General features: G+C 39.3%; 1 protein-coding gene across 1 annotated transcript in view; it reads right to left on the minus strand.

Moving 5' to 3' along the window:
- TMEM245 (transmembrane protein 245) overlaps nucleotides 1-24892 on the minus strand; it is a 74004-nt gene that overhangs the window by 37510 nt on the left and 11602 nt on the right. The window contains exons 4-8 of the mRNA XM_068974603.1: nucleotides 14966-15082; nucleotides 12441-12659; nucleotides 11125-11294; nucleotides 8139-8162; nucleotides 2787-2891 (exon numbers count right to left, since the gene is read on the minus strand). Of these exons, the coding sequence (XP_068830704.1) occupies nucleotides 2787-2891; nucleotides 8139-8162; nucleotides 11125-11294; nucleotides 12441-12659; nucleotides 14966-15082 (635 nt within the window). The remainder of the gene's footprint in view (nucleotides 1-2786; nucleotides 2892-8138; nucleotides 8163-11124; nucleotides 11295-12440; nucleotides 12660-14965; nucleotides 15083-24892) is intronic.

Below are 24892 nucleotides of genomic sequence, written 5' to 3' on the forward strand. Positions count from 1 at the left end.
ATCCATAACAAGCCAACTCTAGATTGTTTTGTAACTCTGAGAGCTGTCATTTTGTCTCAGTAAGCAAACAACTTACCTGTAATAACTGCAAAGTTTGTCTTCCCCGTCATTAATGTCTCTGCTCAGTGTTTTTATTTTTTGAAAACCCCAAAGGTTCCCCCTGAACCTGAACAGCTAAACAGTCAGCCAACAACTCTGGCATAAAGTTATGCTCAGACACTTCACACTAGGAAGCTGCATCCTTTTAGCCTGAGATGTGTGAAACTTGAGAAATGTAATCAAAGGTACAACAAATGTGCAAATCTCCCTAGGCTTTCAATATTCACAGGATACCTTAGGGTCTCCCATATACCATTCTAAAATGTGATATATTAATCTCAGCCCTTCTATGCCTCTCTTGCTTCCAGAACCTCTCTCTTTAATTCACAGCTTCTCTGCTGCCAGTCCCAAACCAAATCCACCACAACCCATAAGAAAATCTGTAGGTTTTTTCTGCCCACACAAGGCAGAGGAGGATAACTCCAAGTAAAAAAGCCACAAACTACATGCTTTTACCAGATGCAGTAGCAGTTTTCCACAAGCAAACACTCCTCAAATTATTGCCTGGCTGATCATTTTTCAATGCCCTTATGGTGTTTATAATAATTTTTATACCATTTAATCCTTGCTTTAGGGAGAAAGGAATTACCTAACATCCTCAACCCTGCTATTATCCCAAAATATACTAGGAACATGGAGGCAAAAAGGATTTTCTGACAAACTGGATATGCATCTATTAATAAAAGAAAAAAAGCAGTCAAGAATGACCCTGAGGCTTTTCACCTGAGCAAGCAGAATGAAGCTGTCACTTACTTGAAATGAGAAGAACAGACAAGCATGGGAGGGTCTGGAATTCAGTTCTGACATGTTATATTTGAGATATCTATTAAGACTTCAAATGGATACTGTCATGGTGTTTTAGAGAACGATGCTTTTATTGGCTAGGAGAATGAACTAGATAACCAGTAAGTTTCCTTTAAAGCTCAGTTTGCATGAGTCCTAAACTACAAAGAAATGGTTCACTAATAATTGTTATCAAAGTTCAGGGAAGCAAAAGCTCACTGAAGCATGCAATGAACAAAGAAAAAGAAAGATGAAACAATTGAGATGAGCAGGCAAGAAGACCCTACACAAAGGGACAAAGAAGGGAAAGTAGAATAGGAGAGGAAAAAGAGAAAAAAAAAAGGAAAAGAATTACATACTGGTGAAAGGTTTCTCTAAGAACTAGAAAAACATACAGAGGAAGGTCGAAGACAGACCTCTCAAGTCTCTAGAGTCTAAATAAGTGACTACACATGATTAAAATCCAAAGAAAAGGTAAAAACTGCATTTTAATTGAAACAGGTACAGAGAGAACAGGTTGTTAGAAGGAAATGATAAGATCAGGGCATACTGAAGCTAAGAGTGACTGAGAACAGGACTTCCAAGTGAAGTCAAATAGTAGCAAACAGTGCAATCCTTTAGTTAATTGCTGCATATTAGATTATCTATTGCTAATAGGTACTACCATATCTCTACAGCACTATATGAAAACGGTTCACATCCAGGATATCAGGCAAGCTGCACAATTTCTTGAAAACAACATATAAAAATCTGGGGTGCAGAGTTCAGTAGGGTCCAAATAAAATAAAGACTGTGATAGACTACAAAAGTTTTTCAAAAAGCCAGTAAGAGACAAAAAATTTAGCTGAATTTTGGAGAATGATTTTCTTTGATGAAAGAGGGGTAATAAGGACTACAATTTTTAAAATCCTCTCAAAATTCATCTGTTGAAAGCCTAACATCCAATGTTGATAGTTATAAGAGGCAGGGCCTTTGGGAAGTAATTAGGTCATGAGGGTGGCTCTCTTATGATGGGACTGGTGGTGGCGGTTTAGTCGCTAAGTCGTGTCTGACTCTTGTGACCCCATGGGCTGTAGCCCACCAGGGCTCCTCTGTCAATAGCATTTTCGAGGCAAGAATATTGGAGTGGGTTGCCATTTCCTTCTCCAGCAGGTCTTCCCAATCCAGGGATCGAACCCAGGTCTCCTGCACTGCAGGCAGATTCCTTACTGACTGAGCTACCAGGGAAGACCTGATGGGAGACACAATGGGATTGGCGTCCTTAAACGAATACAGAGGTGTTCTTTCTCCCTATCATGTGAGAATACAGGGAGATCAGCCACCTATAAACCAGGAACAGAGCCTTTACCAAGAAGCTGACCATGCTCGCACTTTCACCTGGGGCTCTCAGCCTCCAGAACTATGAGAAATAAATGTTTGTTGTTTAAGACACTTGGTGTATGGTATTCTGTTATGGCAGTCCAAACTAAGAAGGTGGAAAGGAAATGCAAGCTGGAAGGATCTGGAAAGTCCTTCCAGAAATATCTTAATGGTAAATCAGCAGAAAGAACAATGAGACATGAAGGAAGGAATCAAATTCTGATACATGAACAGGATCTACGCTAGGAGTCATGGACCAGACCACAGTTCTCCTTTTGAGAGAAGAACCCACTTCTCCCTCAGTATCTCCATTTTTCATCTGCCATTTACCTCAGAGGATTTTTATGGTAATAAAATTTTAATGATAAAAATACATTAGGCAAATTCATGGCAAAACCAGCAATACAAAAATCATAAATACTTTAAATGCTGTAATGATTTATAAGTAACATTTCCTACGCGTGCAACTGCTGGCTTCTTATCTATACAACAAATTCTAATAGTTAAAGAGTTTATTAATGGTGATAGTAATTGTTGTACTGTACCTTTGCCGTCAGGAGTAGGGCTAAAAGAAGTGTTCCTATCACTAACAAAAATATGATGAAAATGCTAATTATTTTGTCTAACATCTTCTCCAACCAGATGATCATCTGCACAGAAATGAGAAAGAGAATTAGTCATCTCAAGCACAGCTTAATAAAAACACATGTGCATTCAAACATCATGAAGACAAAACAGGATATTCAGCATTGCAGAAACTATGGCATAATGATTAAAGCAGCGAAAGCTATAAGCCACTTTAGAAAATTAACTAACAGTGTTAATTGTTGTTATAGAAAGAGCTTATTATTGTCACTTCTAAGAAAAGGCAATCAATTTGAATATAACCTAAATCTATGCTTGGATTCTCATATTGTGGTATGTTGACATTTCAAATTAGAATTTATGATCTGATAAACATTCTAAACTAAATAAAGACAATCCATTAGTGACCTCAAATCTCTACTGTCAATTAGCAAATGGATATGACTTTAGAAAAAGGATGACTCTTACAATAAAGATATGTCCTAAACTATACAGATAAAATAGGAGCAAATTAAAATAGGAATTACATTCAAAATATTTTTTTTCTCTAATGTCATCAGGGTTACAAATAACATCTATTGTTACAGTAGTGATAAATACCAATTTCAGAATAATAGCTACCCTGGAAGCAAAAGGGCTGGGACACGGATGCACAATCAGGGAGGGGTATACAAGAGACTTCAGCTGCACAGGTAATATTTTGTCACACTGGAAGACAGGCATGTGGGTGCTCTTCTATCCTTTTATATTTGAAATATTTCATAATAAAATAAGAAATCCACTTGAAATTTCTATTCTTTTTAAACCATAAGCTTTAGGACAAATTATAATTGACTGTAAATAAAAAATAATCATTAATGCAGTGGTCATCTCTTAATCAATAATAAAAATTATGCTTTTCCAAAATGCCACTGCTGCTGCTGCTGCTAAGTCACTTCAGTCGTGTCTGATTCTGTGCGACCCCATAGAGGGCAGCCCACCAGGCTCCCTCGTCCCTGGGATTCTCCAGGCAAGAACACTGGAGTGGGTTGCCATTTCCTTTCCAATGCATGAAAGTGAAAAGTGAAAGTGAAGTTGCTCAGTTGTGTCTAGACATTCTATTTTGAGTATAACTTCTCTCATCTTTCACAATCACAAATAATCCTACATTTTCTAAAACTTCTGTTTTCAGAATATCTAACCTGGACAGATTTCTAGAATTCCTGCCATGAAAGCTACCAATTAACATTTCAAAAATACAACCAGACTGATGACTGAATACCACAATGTACCCCTCCATCCCAGCATAAGCACTGATGAGTAAGTTACTCTTCTTTTAAATATGAATTATGCTCTCCAAACAGTTAAACACCCAAGAGCAGAGAAGGATGGTTAAAACAGCATGTCTTCTAAAACATCTGCTTTCTATCCAAAGATTATAAGCTTGCACCTCCTTATCTTTCAGGAAGGCCACTGTCACCAAAAGATCGATGCTACAGTGAACTCAAAGATAAACAGTGCATTTTTATCTTGACAATTACAGCTTTCAAACAGAAGAGTTAATTTTCAGTGCATGCTACCAAAGCATCAAAGACAATGCAGAGATTAAAAAAAGTAATAACAGGTTTCTAAGATATGGAAGGTCAGAGGTCATATTTTGAATGTAAGTTCTAAAATCGGTGAAAGTGAAAAGTATCACAATCAGAAACTAACTCAACATCTGGTTTTTGAAAGTTTCCTGAGCAAAGAGCTAGTGTTGCATGATTCCTCTTTGTACCTCCAAAACCTATCAGTGCACAGCATGTGGTAAAAGCTCAGTTAATCCATATCTGAATAGGCAAAATAAAGAAAATATCAGAATTAAGATTGGATTGGGTATTCACAAATTACAACTTCTGAAAATAACTTAGGGGCCTCAATTTTTTTTTTTAGAAAATTCACATCCTGAAATACATTAACATAAAAGATGTTTTTATTTGGAAAGTATCTAAAGTTATGTCTGAGTATTTTTAACATATAAAACATGGAATATTTACAAACACGTTATGTACAACAACATTACAAAAGTCAAACTTTTGTGTTCAAGCCAGGGTAGAATTTCCCTATCACAAGCTCTATATACCTAAGGACTGGAATAAGAGACACCTAAATAAAAATTTATTTTCAAGAGATAATACTAAGGGTTAGATGTTTTATTGAAAATTTAAAATACAGGCAAGAACCGTTTTATTGTGTTTCAATTTATTGTGCTTTGTAAATAACATGCCTTTTTACACATTGAAGATTTGTGGCAACCCTGCATTGATCAAGTATATTGGCGCCATTTATTCCAACAGCATCTGCTTATTTTGTATCTCTATCACATTTTGGTAATTCTTCCAATATTTCAAACTTTTTTGTTATGATATTTACTATGGTCATTTGTAATCAGTGACTTTTGATGTTACTACCACAATTCACTGAGAGCTGAGATGATGTTTAGTCTTTTTTTTTAGCAATAAAGTATTTTTAATTACGGTTTATACAATTTTGGGGACATAATGCTATTGCACATTTAATAGACTACATGTGTCCAACTCAGTCGCCAACTTTTTACCACTGCACCACCTATTAAGCCCAACAGACTACAGTATGTGAAAGCGAGTCACTTAGCCTGCCCGACTCTTTGCGACCCCATGGACCTGTATAATACAGTCCATGGAATCCTCCAGGCGAGAATACTGGAGTGGGTAGCCTTCCCCTTCTCCTGCGGATCTTCCTGACCCAGGGATCTAACCCGGGTCTCCTGCATTGTAGGCAGGTTCTTTACCAACTGAGCTATCAGGGAAGTCCAGACTACTGTATAGTACAAACAAATGTTATATGTACTGGGAACCCAAAGAAAACCATATGACTTGCCTTATTGCAATATTCACTTTACTGCTGTGGTCTGGAACCCAACCCACAGCATTTCCAAGGCAGGTCTGTAAGTAAAATCGCTTAAGATGTTCCATACACAAGCAAAAGGTGTGTGTATGGCGGGGGTTGGGGGAGGTTTCTATTTACATATGGCTGGCTAAGATAAGGTGAGAAAACAGGCAAAAAGGAAGATAGCAAAAGCAAAACAGAAGAAAAAGAGGAAAAGAGAGACAGGAAAGACTTAAAAATGTGGAGAACTACAAGGGCCAATCGAGAGGAAACAATCAAAGAGGATAGAAAACTTATGGAGGAAACGAACCTCCTAAAAGAGTGAATGGAACAAGACTCATAAGGAAACTGCAACTCATAGACACAGAAAGAGAAATGTGGTCAGAGGAAGCAAAGGAGAAGGGGAAGGAGATGAAGGAGAGAATTCGTAAAGAAATGCCAGAGGCGCTGTCCCATGAGGCTGTGCTCTGCTTTAAGCAAGGGGAACCACACTGCCTGTTGATCCCTACCCTGCTCCATTTATTTCCCAGTTTATTTTAGGTTTGAGACTTTATATTCTAAGAGTAGAAGGGGAGTACTTTTAAAATGACATTCTGAATGTTTTAAGTATAAATAAAGGGCATGCATTTTTTTAAATGTAGAAATGTCAGTAAATACATAGTTATATCAAAAGATACTCTGAGGCTTCTAAACTGACTCGCCTTCTTTGTCAAGTTATGAAGAAATTGCCATTCCACTACTGAGTTTTCTATGCATTATTCTGGACATGTAGGTTTTTATTTTGCTTTGTTTTTCTTAACCTCTTTCTAGCAGTCTCAGTGCAAATAATAAATACTGAGAAATAAAACAACTAAGTCTCAAGAAACAGTTACATTTCAATTAATCACAGCCGTGTTTCTCACGCTCACTTCTCTTGAATTAGTTTCTAATTCACTCCACTTGAACTTGGAATACCAATACCCAATGCTGCAAATTTTCTGCCCTTGGATGAAATATGTAACAAAACAGACTTCAATTTATTTATGTGCTTTCCCGGGGCACAGGCCCTCAGAAGTTACAGCAGTTACTCCAACTCTACCCCAATACTTTACCTATGCTACACAGAATCAAAGAAAAGGAAAAGGTTGCCTGACTCCTTGAGAATCTTTTAAAACTAATTCACAGTCAGTCAGCTATGAATTAGGTAACCTAACTCAAATCACCAAAGGTTAAATCAGATTGAACCTAATGACTTTAGCTCTCCTTTCTCTCATCTCTTGAGAACAATTTCATTTCAATAAAAACAAAGTAGGGAAATACATAAGACCACCTATTTTAATCAAAGTAAGAAAATATAACTTATTTTGTAGCACTATCATTTGCCAAGGATTGAACTCATTTACTCATATTTGTTTTGTAGAGCGAGGTACACAGAGCCATTTGTGTATGTGTGTTTGCATTTGTGTATGCTGATTTTACACACTGTTAATTTTCAATCCAAAGTTTAAAAGTGTAATAAGCACTGTCAATAAGTCTCCCTTTCTTCTCTTTCAACAGAAAGAATGAAACTCTAATCTTTACATGCAAGAGCCTCATTTTGAACTATTTCTAAGAGGTAACACATTTTTCTTGAGGCCTGCTATAATATTTTCACTGAAGATTTTTGAGGTCTTATCGTGCTTAATGACAATATACATGAATGATATCATCTTTTGCTATCTGCCCTAGGGATCTGATAACACTGTCAGAATTACTGTATGTGTACTATATATCAAAGGTACGGTACTCCAAATCTATCTGGATTAGGCTTCATTTAAGTTACTGAAAATTTCATGCCAATCATGTGAGGCATTGACTGTAGATACAACCTCACACTTCGGGAAATACATAAAACTAGATGTCATGGGCCATGGCTACACCATTTTTTGAGATAAAAAATAAAATTTTGAAACACTAGCTATTAAAAAAAAAAAAAGACAAAAAACACTATGGGCCAAGAGAATCATACAAATATTTTACAAGTCCTTTTTAAAAAACTGTGGTGTTATTTATAGAAAAAGTAGCCATAAAGAGTTCTCTTTCCTTTTCAGTAACTTTTGCCTAAAATGCTCTCACACATCAAAGGAGACGAGAGTATCAGGCTGGACCACATTTATAGAGCTGAAAAGGTCTAGGGGTTACTGTGGACAAAAGGACCATGAGACAGAACGTCAACACACTCAGGTAAGGAGATACCATCCACGTCCTAAATAAATAGCTTTAAGTTTTTTAGCAAATTGCACTGTGGCAACATTAATGCTTCACGACCTTCCATAGCTTATAATTAGAACTTTAAAAAACAAAAACTTAGTCTGACATATGAACAGAAACAGGGTGAGAAAGGAGATACGGGGGGGGGGAAGTTACAGAATTCAGTAGTAAAAATCAACATCCGGGTGTTCATTTACCTTCTTATTTAGCCAGTGCCAGAGCTTGAGGATAGGGGTAAAGGTGAGAGAGAAGATAAGAACAGTGGCATATCATTAGAGAATGCAGTTACAGTATGAAAAGAAGAGAGAGTCACTGAGAGCATGAGGAGGAAATTATCTCAGACAAAGGAAAAATTGGGAAAAAAACTGAAATGCTTTAACAAAGTTTCGAAATCAAGTGAATGTAGTATTCCTTTAAGACCCACGATTGAAATGATGATAACCACAAACTTTGTTCGAAATTCAATGATCAAAAGTACATAAAGATAACCTGAATGTTTACAGGCTTAAACTTTCATACCAAATTCCGAAGATCAAAGCGGTGATTAAGATTTTTCACATACCATGCATTAAAAGGATTTTCAGTCCCTATGTAAACTAACTCCTGTTCACACCCTACATTTTCACTGAACTTTGTAGTTGCAGCTTTATAATAGCACTTATTTTGCGTTTCCTAGAGTAAAACATTTCAGTGCTCATTTGGAACAGTGAACACCTGGCCATAAAGGAGACATATTTAAGATTCTGATCACATTAGGCACGTTTTCTTCCATTTCCAATTTTTTAGGCATGCATTTTTCTACTGTATGCGATATCCTGCTGTTTTTTCACATAGGCATTACCTAATCTACACCTCACAATATTTAGCACTATAATAACCAATGCTAGTTAATGGTCACATAAAATAAAGATCAGCAAACATAGGATTTAAAGCATTATTAGTGATATAAAAAGCATAAAGACTAAAAAGCTTAATTTCATCTGAATGACTAAATGCTCTTTGCAGAGTTATTCCTAGCACACCTAGTACATGTTTGGACACACACTTCGAACAACCTTCTCTAGATGGATCATTTCAACGCTGGCCCAATCAACTGAAATTAAATAGAAACACGGAAAATGGATTTATTCCCCAAAGCAGGACCCCCATATATATTATACATAAAACATAATTTTGGCATCAATTATAACTGAACAAATATTCAATTTGTGATACCCATTTTTTCTGATATGTATCATATGTAACAGAAAATGCTAGTTTTATTCATTTTACTGTCTCTCTTTCTGAAGAACAACAGATTGACATATAAATTAGAATAAAAATGACAAACTTTTACAAGACTAACCCTTAACAAATGCTTTTTGATGCCCCTGGAATTTCAACCAACACAACTATACAGTTGTCCTAAATGAAGTGTTCCCAATACAAGTATATGGGAACACTGAAAATAGGACTTAGTTTTTACGCCATCTGATAGTGGTAAGACAAAGAAATTAACTGTGTAAGAGTCACCCTCTTTAAACAGCTTGAAGCGATAAATCTGCTCTAATAAGATAAAACTTCACCTTAATCAGGGAGATGTGATAAACATGTTGAAATCTGTGAGAAGTCCTAGATTCTTATTTTAAAAATTGAAAAAAATTAATAAGAACACAATAGGCAGGGATTTCCCTGGTGGTCCAGTGATTAGAACTCTGTACTTTCACTGCCAAGGGCCCAGGTTCAACTCCTGGTCAGGGAACTAAGATTCCCACAAGCCACGTATCATGGTCACAAAAGTCACACACACACACACAACAGGCAAATTAAAAAAGAAAAATATAAACAGCCAAGAAGCAAATAAAAGAATGGTCAACTCAACTGTTATTTTTAAAATTTTCAAATTAAAGCAACACTGAGATACTTCTTTTTACAAAACTAAAATGGACTTTGTTATACCATAATGTTGAGTTCAAAGAAATGGGCATTTTCATATGCTGCTGAGGTGGGGATTAAAACTAGCAGACTTTCTGGAAGACAACCAAGCAATCTATTAAAAATATGTACCCCCTGCACCTCCTTTGACTTCCTCCCCCTCACATGAACTCCAGATACTGTTCTTGTCTCTATCTACATTTGCTTCATCCAACAGTGTTTTCCAACCTTAAGCCATGGATGGACCTGTTAAAAGTAAAAGTAGTCACCAGCCCTGTGATAAAGTCCAGCTTGCACAGCACGGCACACAAAAAGGTGTTCTCGATCCAGTCCTGCCTGACTCTCCAGCTCTGCCTCCCACTAATCACCATTTCACATATCCCACTTTGTTCACTAAGAACTCACTCTGTGGGAGTCCCTGTACCCTTTGCTCCATTTACCCGCTCTTCTTGCCATGCCTCTCTAATAAACTCCTGGCAGTGCATCAAAATTTGCTTTGGTATCACCTTTCCCACTGCTCATCAACAGTGAGTCGTTTCTTGCTCAGTACTACCACTGTATGCTGTACACACCTCTCCCCTCAAATTATAACAACGGCTTAACACTTAGAGAGCTTACAGTGTACCAGATCCCGGTCTAGGAACTGAACATGTAATAACTCACTGAACCCTCCCTACCATTCTGTGAGATATACTTGCTGTTATACTTTATTCATTGGCACAGAAGGGTTACAAAACTCATCCAGGATCACAGAGCTAATGGGATCTGAATCCGAAGTTTGAATTCAGAGACTATGCTCCTAACATCAGCTTCTGAAACTAGCACAGCCTTTACATTTTAATGGATTGTTGTCTCCCCACTAAAACAGAGCTTCTGTACCTAGTTTTCCAGGATTCATCTGGTTTTCCCTAAAACTTATGCTATCTGACACATGAGAATTATCCAAAATTATTCACTGAACTGAGCTACACCTGGCTATATAACTTTAGGCAAGTCACTTAACCCCTCTAGATTTCAATTTGGTCCTTATAAATTGAGAGTTGAACTAGGTGCTCCTTTTCCCTCATTTTTAAATAGTAAAAATACTTACACAACACTTAATTCAAACTACCTCTATCCCATCCATCACTTTAAATTTCATCAGTTAGACATTAAATGTGTTATCAGCAAGTACAACGTAAATACTGATACACCATAAAACGGAATCTTTTAGACAACGAAATGCATAAGCTCTATTTGAAAGCAGCTCAAGTTATGAAAATACAGTACCTTGCTATCAACTTTTAACAAGAATTTCGCAAGCCCGATGATCGGCCATGGGGCCAGGGCTTGCTGCCGCTCCTTCAGAAAGCACTCCGTGGCCTCCCACCACACAGCGCAGCGCTTCTCCAGGAAGTTCACAACACCAAAGTGAATAACAAGCTTTTTGAGTACCCAGACTGTGAGGAAGGTGAGAAATACACACACACAAAAGACAGCGATTACAAACAGGTTCGGTTTCACAAAACCTTCCTCAAACAGGAAAGCTAGTGCTAAAAAAATAAAGATTATAGGTTTTGTTTTTGTTTAATGGAGGAGGGAAGGAAGAAAGTTCAAAATATTCCAGATTGATAGAACTGGGACACTTTCCACACAATCTCCACCTACCTATCTCCCACCTTCTCTGTGAAGTCTGAATCCTTGAAGGGGTCCAGGGATTCAAAGCCCATACAAACGTTAGATACCTTGATCATGAGGATTTCACTGACTACAATCTTGGCCCCTCACACTGTACCGTTCCAGGATAAAGCATACTAACCTCTGACCTGTCCTTGTCTCTTTGGCTATTATAGCTGCTCTTGCCAAATTCTGTTCCTTAGATGTTTGATGTGTACTGACCAGATAAGTAGAAAGTATTCCATACACATCATAATTTTATACCCCCACAGGGTAACATTTTCATTTGTATTTCTATTTCTCTTCTTGATGCTCTGTACATCTGAATCTTTCACCAGGGTTCAGTAGCAACCAGGGCTGCTACAAACAGCTGTACACTACATGATTTCAGTGGGAACTACTCAAACTATAATATGAAGGTACCCCTCTGCAGGAGGGTAGTGTGGTTTCCCTTTAAACAGGGGTTAAACAAACAGGGGTTAAAAGCCAACTAAGAAGGAGGGACTGGAAAGAAGTGCTACTTATCTGTGAGGGTTGTCTTGACGTTTGGACCCCAGATAATTGGTCCCAGCCGCTATGATTTCCCTAACTCCAGGGAGCTCTGTGTCCTTAGCCCTGGCCTTGTAATCTAACAGTTCACAGTTTACTATTTTGAACCATGAGCTCAGTGTTACATGCCAGGTCAACAGTTCCTTCATCAGCATTTTTAAACCTCTGGAGAGGTCCTAGGAAGAAAGTTCCTATGGTCTCGAGAATAAGTCCAGGGTAATTACAGTTGTAAAAACTTTGTGGGGGCCATCATGTTCACAGCCTACTCCTCCTTTTTATTTAAAAAGATAGTAAAGTTACCTCAAACATTAAAAAAAAAATCCACAAATTAAAGAAAAAAAATCTTCAAAGGCAAGACAAGATCATCACTAACCAATTACCTGCAATAGGCACTGGCAGCAACTGTACAATCCACAGGTTTGACCAGATCTGGACTCCGACGATGGCCCAGAGGAGAGACACAAAGTAGACGTCACTAGTTTTCTTCTTCCTAAGAAACGTTCCAACTTCAGATCTCTGTCTGCCCAGAGTCGGTGTAGGGGAGGTGGGTGAAGAAGACGAGGACAGTGCTGGAGGGGGTTCTCCCCTGTCCATGGTTTCTGTCCCTGAGAAGGAAAAGCAAAAAAAAAAATCACCTACATATTGGTCCACATTGATAAATAGTAATACAGAGCAATTAGCTAGGCTAGCCTGGTTCAAGCCTTCAAGATGTACTAAGATAGCATGATTACACTGGGTTAAAAAAGAAAATAAGACCCGGATGTATGCTTGCAAATGTAATAAAAAAAAGGTGTGGAGAACGATGTGTGCTTGCAAATGTAATGAAAAAGGTGTGGAGAATTAACACCGACAGTGTTTATATCTGAGGAACTTAAGTTTGTTGAGATAGGGTTGAGTATGAGAAATGATTTATTTTTACTTTATATATTTTACACTGGTTAAGTATTTTATGACATATTTATCATTTCTATTTATATATATGTAACATTTAGATTTTAAAAAACTAAAGAAAAACACATGACAAAGTAACAGAATTATCATTAGCCCATGAAAATTACTCAAACCATATAAAGCGACAAATATTAACATACAGAATTCTTTATCTAAAAATTCCTTCTCTTTTAACTTTATTGTAGATGTATTTATATGTGTTTCTGAAACAATATGGCTTTCCAGCGTCATTTTATCTAAATGGGACCAGCTGCTCTTACAAGAACCCAGGGCTTTGAAGCATATCTTTCTCTTAGAATGAGATATTAAAAAATAACAGGTTGCTGGGAGTGAATGAATCTTCAAATATAGGATATCACACTGAATTCTTTCATAAGGCACTGCTTTCTAACAATGCAACTATTGCTATATTTCACTATTACTCAGAATACATCACAATGATGGAAATGAGTAAGATCCTAAAACCTATATTTTGCCTTCTATTAAAAAAAGTTAATAATAAAAGTCTATCATATTTCTTAAAGTCTAGGTAAAAAAAAAAACCACGAACACCCTTAATTTCAACACCCTATTTGCCCCATTTTCTTTATACAGTTTTACACAGTTGTATCATTTTCCACTCAGAACCTTTCCCACTTTCTCCCTTCAGTTGAATGCCGACTCCAGGAGAAATAAGACCTTGTCTGTCTTGCTCTCCCCTCCACTGAATTCCTAGTGCAAAAAAATATTGCCTGACATGTAGAAGGTACTCATTAAGTCTTTATTCTAAGAATGCCTTCGCTGTTATTTCATAACTTTCATAAGTAACCCCAAAATAGCCCTGTGAGTGCTTTACTATAATTTCTTTAGTGGTTTTTTTTTTTTGTAATGATGCTTAGCTGTGAGTACATTTTTACTACTGATGTAACTAGGACCATGTTTAAGTCAGCTCATCTCATGAAAACTAACATTCTACCCAGAGGTTTGGGGCTAAACATCAAGCTAATTATAATACACTTCTGTTTGCTCTCTGAATGTCTTCCTAATTTGGAAACTTTATGTTGCCGAATGTGGCAGATATTCATAGGAATAGTAAGTCCACAACCAAAACATCATCCCCCCTCTACTCTGAAAACATAATTTAATGTGTAAGAAAAGTAAGTTTTCCTACTACCCGAAATGCCTTCTTCTTAGCTGATCCCTGCTCTTAAGACTTCTCTAAAGTGAGTTCTTCCAGGAGAGCTCATTGAAACAATTCCTTAACTCTCAAACCTCTGGCAGTAATGGGCCTCTTGGCACAGACAGACAAGACCTTTACATTCCTGAATTCTGTGTGAGTATGGCATAAAACTACTAGCTGGATCTCACAGGAGCTCTGTGTCCAAAATAATTAGAGGATTCTGTTTTAAGGCAAACAATCAATGTACTAACAGCAAGAGGCATGCAAAGCAAACTTTAAGAAAAGCAAAAATGCCAGAGAAATGAATGACTGGAAGATGGAAAATAAAAATCAAAAGAAAGAGATGGAGAAAAGGAACAATGACCAAAAAATGCAACATAAAGAGAGCAAAATAGAACAATGGAGGAGAATTGACAGTTGTATAAGAAATGGCAAATTAAAGGACTTAAGTAGGGGAAAATATAGACAAAAGTAAATGGGTCTTTAAGAAAAGGAAAATAAAATGAAAGGATAGTGAGAAAGAATGACAGAAAAATAAGAAAAGCCCTTTAAAAAAAAAAGGAAAGAATGAAGAATCAAGATAAGAAACTTAAGAAGATAAATAATTAAATGAATGAAAAAAGTGATACACGAAAACAAAGACAGAAGGGAAAAAGTGTAAAAATAGGAACCAGAGAGAAAAATGAAGGACCAGTAAGTAGCATCTTGTGATGCCAGTGTCTCTCCTAATTTTATGTTCTATGTACATTCCATTTTCCAGAATGATTCTGAACGCATTCTCACAAGACCAGTCACCTGCAGGCTGGGTAGAGGTGTGGTCCTCAGTGCTTGATTCATACCCTGTGATAGAGATGGCCAAGGTTGCTAGAGTAGAAGCTGCCATGGAGATAACTTGTCCTGGTAACTCTGCTCCTGTAAAACAAGCATGCAGTTAAAAAGCTTTTTAAAGGCGATTTTAAAAAAAATGTAAAATAACTTGCAAACTGAAACACAGTCCTTAGTTTTTCAACAGCAATAAAACAAAATGGTTATTACTGACCCACTTCTTCATCAAGAGACAGCACTTAAAAGTCAACAGTAAAGTCTGCTAAAAAGGCAAGTTTCTGGATTCTCGCTCTCTCTCATTTGGGGACTTGATGCTGGTGCATGTGGAAGATAGTAGACATAAACATGAAATGCCACACTTGTACTTTCACTTCACAGGCTTATATTAATGCACATCTCTGCTGAAAAACACTGCCACACCAAGTCTATGAGCTTCTTGAATGCAGACTTACTTTCCTTTGTATTAATAACTCCTAGTACAGTATGGAATAGCCCACGTGCATACTAAGTCGCTTCAGTCGTGTCCGACTCTGACACCCTATGGACTGTAGCCCACTAGGCTACTGTGTCCATGGGATTCTCCAGGCAAGAATACTGGAGTGGGTTGCCATACCCTCCTCCAGGGGATCTTTCCGACCCAGGGATCGAACCCCCATCTCTTATGTCTTCTGCACTGGCAGGCAGTTCTTTACCACTAGCGCCAATGGGAAGTCCAAAAGAGCCCATACTTGTTTTCAATAACAACATTTCATGACTGAATATGCAAATGTACGGGTATCGCACAAAATCATGTCCCATCAATCCTCGACCTACATGAGTTTAAACTGTGCAGGTCCACATATATGTGGGTTTTTTCCCCAATAACTATAATATCTGTATTTTCATTTCACAGATCTTTAAGTATCAGGAAAAGCTTTTGTTCAATGAGAGATCACAGGTGGAACTAGGATTTGAATTCCGATTCTACCCAGACTGTTTCAGCTTCCTGCTTTTGGGTGAGTCATTTATCAATTCCTTTTTGAAGCAGAGATAGGAGTTCACAGTTGACTGCATGGGGGAGTCACTGCCCCTACCCCTGACATGGTGCAGGGGTCAACTGAATATCTATAAAGTCCATAATTCATCACAGACAAAATCTACCACCCGAAAATTAGAAGATCGTCACTACCCTGTTTCACAATCTAGGTTCTCGTGTCAAGTATCTAACAGGTGTAAACCAAGTCTAACCTAGATCCAGAAACACATTCACACTCAATGAGGTCTGTGTAACGATCAGCCTTTAATGTGCTATGGCAGGCGATGAGGACTAGCTCACCCAACGCCTGGTTCCAGTGTGCATTCCTGCACCTAGAGACTGGAAAGCTGAAGACTGTTGCCTGGACTCCTTTGCAGCCATCGCTCCACCTGTGATGTAGTGGATACCAGTGCAGGCACGCCTGTGCAGACGTGGAAGCCTCAGCAACTCACTGTAATTTGGAAGCTCTCATGTCAAATACAGTCACGGAGACACGTGTTTTTCCTGCAGGAACTTAGCAGACGTTCCAGAGGTTCTGCCGTCTGATCTCCGACTCTGTGGCAAACAGCAGCAGCAACACTATGTGGCACTTCTGCTCAAATGGTCCTTGGGTGTTGCTGAGCATTTCTCCTGGTTGCATTGCTTCTGCATGTCAGGTCCAAGCTCAACTGTCTGATCTGTCCAAAAATTCTGTGTGTACAAATTCTTTATGCTAACCAATACTCCTTTCTATTAAGACTAGTTGGCATGAATTCCATTGCCCAACTAAGAACAAGCGTTCTTAGTCACCAAATCATACATACGCCCACATTCATACAGCTGGGACCTTTCAGTAGGCTGATATTCAATGTGACAACATAAAGTTCTGCCAGGCCAATGAAAAGAGCCATGACTTTCAGAAGGTCAGTGAATTACAGCTCCAGATAAACTTCATATACCCAATAAATCCAAGGCTGGCCACCTCCCACAGGTAAGCAGGCAGTGCCTGAGATGGCTCTTCGGTAGATTCAGCTCTCAGGAGCAAGAGCACCCATCTTGCCCAGTCACATCCTATCCCTCCTCTAGTAAATGTCTTCATAACCTGAAAGAGGCTTATTTTAGACAAAACAAGAGAAATCCAAAGTTATTATCTGGGAAGAGCATAAATTAGATGTCTGGATTGGGACCTATTCTCCTGGCATAGGTATCTAAAGGGCTGTTTTGATGCCGAAAAGAGAAAAAGGGCTGAGAGAGAGACAGTATCTTTCGTGTCATACACGTTTCCATTACTCACTGTATTGAAAGCTGAGAATAAAAATACAGACCCCGCCCCAAAGGAGTTACGTGAAAGAGATAAATACAAATCAAAGAACCACACAAATAAACAAATGTATACAAATTATGATCACTGCCATAAAGGAAAAATACTGGGTATTTTATGAGTTCCTAACTGAAGAAATCTGACTTAGTTTGGGAAATCAGGAAAAGCCTTTCTTTAAGAAATAAAAATGAAGCTGATATACAAAAGATGAGGAGGAACTAACCAAAGGGAAGTATAGTCTTTTAGACAGAAGGAAGAGAATAAGAAGGCTGTAAGTGAATAAGCTGGCATGTTGAAGACACTGAAAGGCCAGTGTGTCTGGAACACAGAGATGGCAAGCCAGATGATGAAAGTCACAGAAGACCATACTAAACGACTTTAGTCTTTATCCCAAAGGAGTAGGAAAGCACTGAAGAGTTTTTTTTTTATTGAAATACTATTGAGATAATTGTAACATCACATGCAGTCTTACAAAATAATACAGAGCGATCCTGTCTATCTTTTATCCAGTGTCCCCTTCCCCACCATGGTAATATCTTTTAAAACTGTAGCACATTACTACAATCAGAGTGTCAGCATGGATACAAGACACAGAAGTTTCGTCACTGCAAAGATCTCTTATGTTGCCCTTTTATGACCACATCTCCCGACTCTGTAAATAAATAATCAGTTTTAGGGATTCAAAAGGATCGTTCTTACTGTTTGATCAAGAACAGATTAGAGAAGACCAGGAGGACGTACAGGAAGATGCATTACTGCAACACTACAGGCAAGACAGGACGACAGCATGGTCTGCACTGGTTAACAGGGAAGAAGCTGGGAAAAGTAGCCGCATCGAAGAGACAAGGGATAGTCAACGCTGACCGGATTTGGTGATGAAATAATAAAGGATGCAACCATGATCCCCCAAGATTCCAGATTATGATCAGATAGACCGCACGTGGGGGAAATGGATGGAGATTTTAGATACACCAAAGTGCTTTTCAGACTGTCAAACAGAAATCTTTAACACACACTGATTACACCAGAGGCTCGAGAGGTCTTAGATTCTTCGGTGCCCACAAGAGATTTCTTGGGCTCCACTTAAGAGCAAAGGTTGGGAACACCTAATGACTAATGGCCTGGGACAGCACAATAAAGGGAGAAATGCTTCCAGTCAAAACTCGAAGAATTCTCTCATGAGCCTGAAGACTAATCCCAGGCCCTCAATCACTACACCCACCCTTCACAAGGGAGAAAGATAAAGTGGTGAGTCATCTTTGAGAGACTGACAAGAAGTCCCTTGATGGTTAGGTAGCTCCAAAATAACAAGATCATTTCACAGTTCCTCAAATACGGGCTTTCAGTTTAGCTGAAAAAACCCACCCCATTTGGGCATTTGTACATAGGTGTATACTTCTCAACCCCCACTAAGCATTCAGTCGCCTTCCCAAGTGGCTCAGTGGTAAAGAATCCATCTGCCAATGCAGGAGATGCAGGTTTGAGCCCTGGGTCAGGAAGATCCCCTGGAGAAGGAAATGGCAACCCACTACAGGATTCTTGCCTGGGAAGTCCCATGGACAGAGGAGCCTGGCGGGCTACAGTCCATGGGGTCCCAAAGAGTTGGCCATGACTCAGCAACTAAACAACAACAAGCATTCATTCACAAGCAGGTGACTAGGCTACGTGCTGGGATGAGAGACTAAGTAGTCTCAAGCTCAGCCCCACACTAAACTATCAGTTATGATTCCGCATGTTAAGAGCTAAGGTAGATGGAAGTGTAGAATATTCAAAGGAGCATCGAGGAGAGAAAACCCTGCTTGGGAGGTCAGGGAAGAGTTTCCAAAGGGACTATCTAACAAGAATGGTAAAAGATGCCACCCTTGAAGTCCATTTACATAAGGTAGCCAGATAAAGATGACAGAACAAGTTCATCTTGTGGAGAAACGAAGAAGCTGGTCTCTTAGAGGACAGAGGTAGAAAAGTTTTCCTGGAAGACAAAAAAACCAAGTGTAAAGACACAAAGTCAAGAACCAGCAGAGTGTACTATTCAGAGATCTCTAAGAAGGCCAATGAGCATGAGACACAGGGTCCAGTGATAAGAGCGGAGAGACAGGGGGATGCAAGAGGACATGGGAGCCGAGGACGGAAGGGCTCATACTGCCTATGCAGAGGCCAGACAGCTCAGCGACCGGGGTCACAGTGAGGAAGCAAGACCGCCCGGGTGCAAACCTCAGCTCTAGCCCTTATCTGTCGGATGACAACAGGCAGGTGACTTAGGATCTAGGTGCCTTAGTCTCGTCAAGTGTCAAATGTAGCATATGTAAATTCCTATCTCATGTGAGAGTTAACTGAAACAATACCTAAAAAGTGCTTAGAACAATGCCTGGTAGGCAGGACTTAACAGAAATTGACTCAATAAATGATACTATCGTCACCATCATCTATATCAACAGTTGGCTTTAACAGGATAAACTACAAGCAAAGCCACTGGCACTCCTACAGTATTTGCCTGCACCTCTCATCCCCTTTCTGCTTTATATTACAGCCATTCCCCTAAGTCTTATCCTTACATTTTTAGGTCTCCACACTGAGTTGTGAAAAACATCTTACCATACAATCGGCACTAAAAAGCTTGAGGAAAAGTTAAGACCAACAGATTAAATCCTCACAACTAGGGCTTAAAAACTCTTTCTTCAACTTGCTGATGTCACTAAAATATACAATAAGTATTTAATAAATCTTAGCTAAGTTAATGAACACAATGCAGTATCATCTTAGTGAACACACAAAGGACTCAGCAAAGTTTCAGAATGCCTGAAACTCCACAAAGCAGCAAAAGGAACAGCGCACACAGAAAATCAGCGGGTCTGAAAATTAGGGATGTAAGATTTGGCAACTGCTCTTACTCATCGAATAGATATGTACTTAAATGACTTTTGTCTAGTACTATCCTTCTGCATTTCAAAAACCCCAAGGGTTTGGGCAGAGAATTGATAAACTAGACAGAAGAATGCCAGGACTGAGCATCTAGGCAGTCATGGTACTGGGAAAAAAGCCCTAGCTAAAAATAAGCACACAGACGGAGGGAACATAATCTTGAGACTCAAGGACTATAAACAAAGAAAGGAAAGAGCATCCAAGGTTTCAAGTGTCAATCCACCCAGGGACTGGGCCAGTATTAACTGGAAGCCCAAAGGGCAGGAACCCAGACAAATCTAAATAAGCAGGCCACCCACATTAGCAGCCTAGCACCAGTGGACAGAAACTCATGGTCTGGTATATAAGAAAAACATCACATGTTCAGATATCTGTAGATATGGCTAAATCAACAATGGGCAGAATAACTGCTTTTTTAATAACAGAGGCAAATATATTTGGAAGCCGTTCTAAATAAGGAGAAACTGGATCTAAGTTTTTCTCTTTCACAGGGCTAGTTGAAGTTTCCGGGAATACCTCCAAAGATGCTTACTGGAAGGAGGCCCTTTATATCAAGTAGACTCTTCCCAGCATGTAAATAAAGTTCCGCTTGAAGACGGCTTCTGTTTCCATCACAAGTGTGGAAAATACATCTCCTCCTCAGTGGCTTCTAGTACCACTTCACTGCAATAAGAGCTTGGATATGGACCGCTAGGAGTATCTCCCAGTCTACGTAACTGAACTGAGGAAGGACAGATAAGCAGTAAGAAAATTTCGTTTACTCTTCTTCTTTTTCCAATTTGGGCTTAACTGGACAACACTTGTTTCTTCATATCACATGCTATCCCCAACAAGGCGACAAGGAAAGGCTTCCTTATCAAGATTATCTCTGGTCACTCATAAACAATGAGCAATCCCAGGAGGAGCAGGCCCAGGTGTAACTGTCTGTACATCTCATCCTGGGCGTTCAGGTATTAAAGATACATCTTATGTTTGTCTGCCTAGCTGCTGAAGAAGCACTTTTCATATTCATAATAAATGGCCAGCTTTCTTCATCTGTAAGACAAGTATGGGGGTGGTGGTGGTTTAGTCACTAAGTCATGACTGACTCTTGCAACCCCATGAACAGGCTGTAGCCCGCCAGGCTCCTCTGTCCATGGGATTCTCCAGGCAAAAACACTGGAGTGGGTTGCCATTTCCTTCTCCAGTAAAACAAGCATACTTTTTAAAAAATATATTCATTTACTTATTTGGCTCCATCAGGTCTTAATAGCAGCCTGCAGGATCTTTGTTGGATCACGCGGGATCTTTTCTTTGGGCTCACAGATTCTCTAGCTGTGGCGCACAGGCTCTACTTACAGAGCATGGGCTCAGGTATCCCACAGGATGTAGGGTCTTAGTTCCGTGACCAGTGATTGAACTCGCGTCCCCTGCATTACAAGGCAGATTCTTAACCACTGGACCACCAGGGAAGTCCCACAAACATACTACTAATCACACTGGAGTACTAAGAAAATTAAGAGAGATGGCAGGTTTTAAGAGCCTAACGGGGCCTCACCCACAGGAGGCAATTCTGCTCATGCCCCTCTGTTCTCCCAGGTCCAGGGAACACACCAAAGCTGGATCCCAGGCTTCTGCCAGGTAGGACTTCAGAGACCCAGGAGGCAGAGAAGCCAGGTGCTATACTTGCAGTGAGCCACCGGGGCCAACATCAAGACTGAAGGAACGGGCAACTGCAACTGAGGGCGAGAGAGACAACCACTCAGTGATCAGTCGATACTGTTTCAGGCGGGCTGATGACTGTCAGAGGTGAAAGGAAAGCACACGGGGAGTAGGTGAGAGCCAATGAACTGGATTCAAATTTTAGCTCAAGGGGTCACCTGTGGGACTATGGGCAAGTCAGTTAACCTATTATTAAATGTCTTCACCCCCCAAAATGTAGATACTTATTTTGTAAGGTTGGGGAGGGGGTGTTGTTTTGTTTGTGGATTAAAAAAGATAGTACACTGGAAAATATGACAGACACTTAACATTTTTTCCCTACGTTATCTTGGGGTTCCAAGAAATATCAAGTAAGCGCCCCTTAAGGTCTAAGAAGAAAAAGCATTGAGTAGGGCCCCTGGGTTCAGAAAGAACCACTGAAACTAACTCAGAAATGATCCATAAGAAGAGTTTTCTGGATCTGAGCCCTAAACAAATTCATGCTTTGAAGTCTGGTGACATTCAAAGGATTAAGTCTGTGAATCCAGTGAACCACAGATTGTATAAACCAGCACAAGATTCAAAGCTCAGAAGACACAAAGAAAAATGCTGACACAGGTGACGAAGATACAAGAGCAAGTCCTACAAGGCGACAGCAGAAGGAATAAACGCATATGCTGGCAGTAACTGAGGCCTCGCCGCGCCTACTATATTACAGTGACATCTGCAGGAGGGAGGGGCTAGAAAGAAGGGAAAGGGTGGCCCGACACGGCCTGAGTTCTGATGCCTACAAAAACAAGGTTCTAGGGGCAAGAGGGAAAAAGTACACAGAAATTTAAAAAAAAAAAAAGTTAAACAAATGTCTTTTATGATGAGGAGTATCTACAGTAGAAGTCCATAAAAGGATTCTAAATCAAGAATAACCTATTCTTGATTAGGCTGGAATGAGTGAATAAAACAAGGAAAACCGACATTTCCAAATCTGCTCTCAACATTTTTCTGTGTCTGTGATTTCCTTTCTTGTAACAGGCTAGGATACAAATACCAGAAATCTGGTTTGCATAGTGGCGCACAACTACCAGGTTTATGGGGGAGAATAATAATCACACAAATAGTCTATCTTCCCAAGCTCAAAACTTGGGTCTTAGGAACTCTGTGCTCACAGCTCCCTAGGCTGCCATCACAAGCTGACTAGAATTTACACAAGAGAAAACCTATCTGAAACGCTTGGTTAGACCTACTTTATTCATATAATTGCAATAAAATACTTACTTAGCCCTGGACAAAAGCAGTCAAAGGGACAAAACTGTACTCAAAATAGTAAAAACAGAACTAGCACAGGATACAGCAATTTCACTTTAGGGTATATATCTAAAGAGCATAAGAATGCTAACTCGAAAAGACATGCACCCCCATTTTCACTGTGGCATTATTTAGAATAGCCAAGATACAGAAACTTAAGGGCCCACTAATCATGGCAAACAGATGGGGAAACAGTGGAAACAGTGGCTAACTTTATTTTTCTGGGCTCTAAAATCACTGCAGATGGTGATTGCAGCCATGAAATTAAAAGACGTTTACTCCTTGGAAGGAAAGTTATGACCAACCTAGACAGCATATTAAAAAGCAGAGACATTACTGTGCCAACAAAGGTCCATCTAGTCAAGGCTATGGTTTTTCCAGTGGTCATATATGGATGTGAGAGTTGAACTGTGAAGAAAGCTGAGCACCAAAGAATTGATGCTTTTGAACTGTGGTGTTGGAGAAGATTCTTGAGAGTCCCTTGGACTACAAGGAGATCCAGCCAGTCCATCCTAAAGGAGATCAGTCCTAGGTGTTCATTGGAAGGACTGATGTTGAAGCTGAAACTCCAATACTTTGGCCACCTGATGCGAAGAGTTGACTCATTGGAAAAGACCCTGATGCTGGGAAAGATTGAGGGCAGGAGGAGAAGGGGACAACAGAGGATGAGATGGCTGGATGGCATCACCGACTCGATGGACATGGGTTTGGGTGGACTCTGGGAGTTGGTGATGGACAGGGAGGCCTAGCGTGCTGCAGTTCATGGGGTCACAAAGAGTCAGGCATGACTGAGCGACTGAACTGAACTGAACTGAATGAAAAGAAAGAAAGAAAATACGATACACACACACACAAATATTATTCAGCTATAAAAAAGAATGAAATATTGTTATCTGCAAAAACATGGATGAACCTTGAGGGCATTATACTAAGTGAAATGAGTCAGATAAAAACAAATACTGTACGACTGCATTTATATGTGGAATCTGAAAACAAACAGCAAGCTCACAGAGAACACTGGCGGCTGCCAGAGCTGGAGGCAGGGGGTGGGAAAAATGAGTGAAGAGAGTCAAAAGGGACAAACGTCCACTTACGAAATAAGTAAGTCCCGGAGACAGAATGTACAGCGCAGTGACTATTGTTAATCTTAACTAACTAAAGTTAATCTACCTTACCGTAGATGTGAAAGTTGCTAAGAGGGTAGGTCTTAAAAGTTCTCATTGGTAACCACGTAAGGTGACAGATGTTAACCAGATTCAGTGTGCTGATATATACAAGCATGGAACCAGGGTTGCACACCTAAAACTAATATAATGACGTATGTGAAATATACCTCAGTTGAAAAAAGAAAAGGAAAAATCTGTCAAGGGGTTAAGCAGAGCTGTCTGAATCACTACTAGAGGAAAGGAGAAAAAGGGAAACTAAGCTCACCAGAGGAACAAGAGGAAACCACCAAACTTGCTATAGTAGTTGCCAAAACAGGAAGTTTACTTTCACAGATAACCACAGGAAGACAGGTTGAAAAAAGAAAACTTAGATAGCAAAATATAAAATAAAATAGAATCTTTCCTATTTTCCACTGTCACAGAGATAAGTAAAATTTCTTTGTTTCAGGCAGTTATTATAAAACTCTAAACAAATATTTATGAACAAAAGATGTTTTACAATTGTCAGACATCAC

This window comes from Capricornis sumatraensis, chromosome 6 (genome assembly GCF_032405125.1).
Source record: "Capricornis sumatraensis isolate serow.1 chromosome 6, serow.2, whole genome shotgun sequence".
Classification (NCBI taxonomy): domain Eukaryota; kingdom Metazoa; phylum Chordata; class Mammalia; order Artiodactyla; family Bovidae; genus Capricornis; species Capricornis sumatraensis.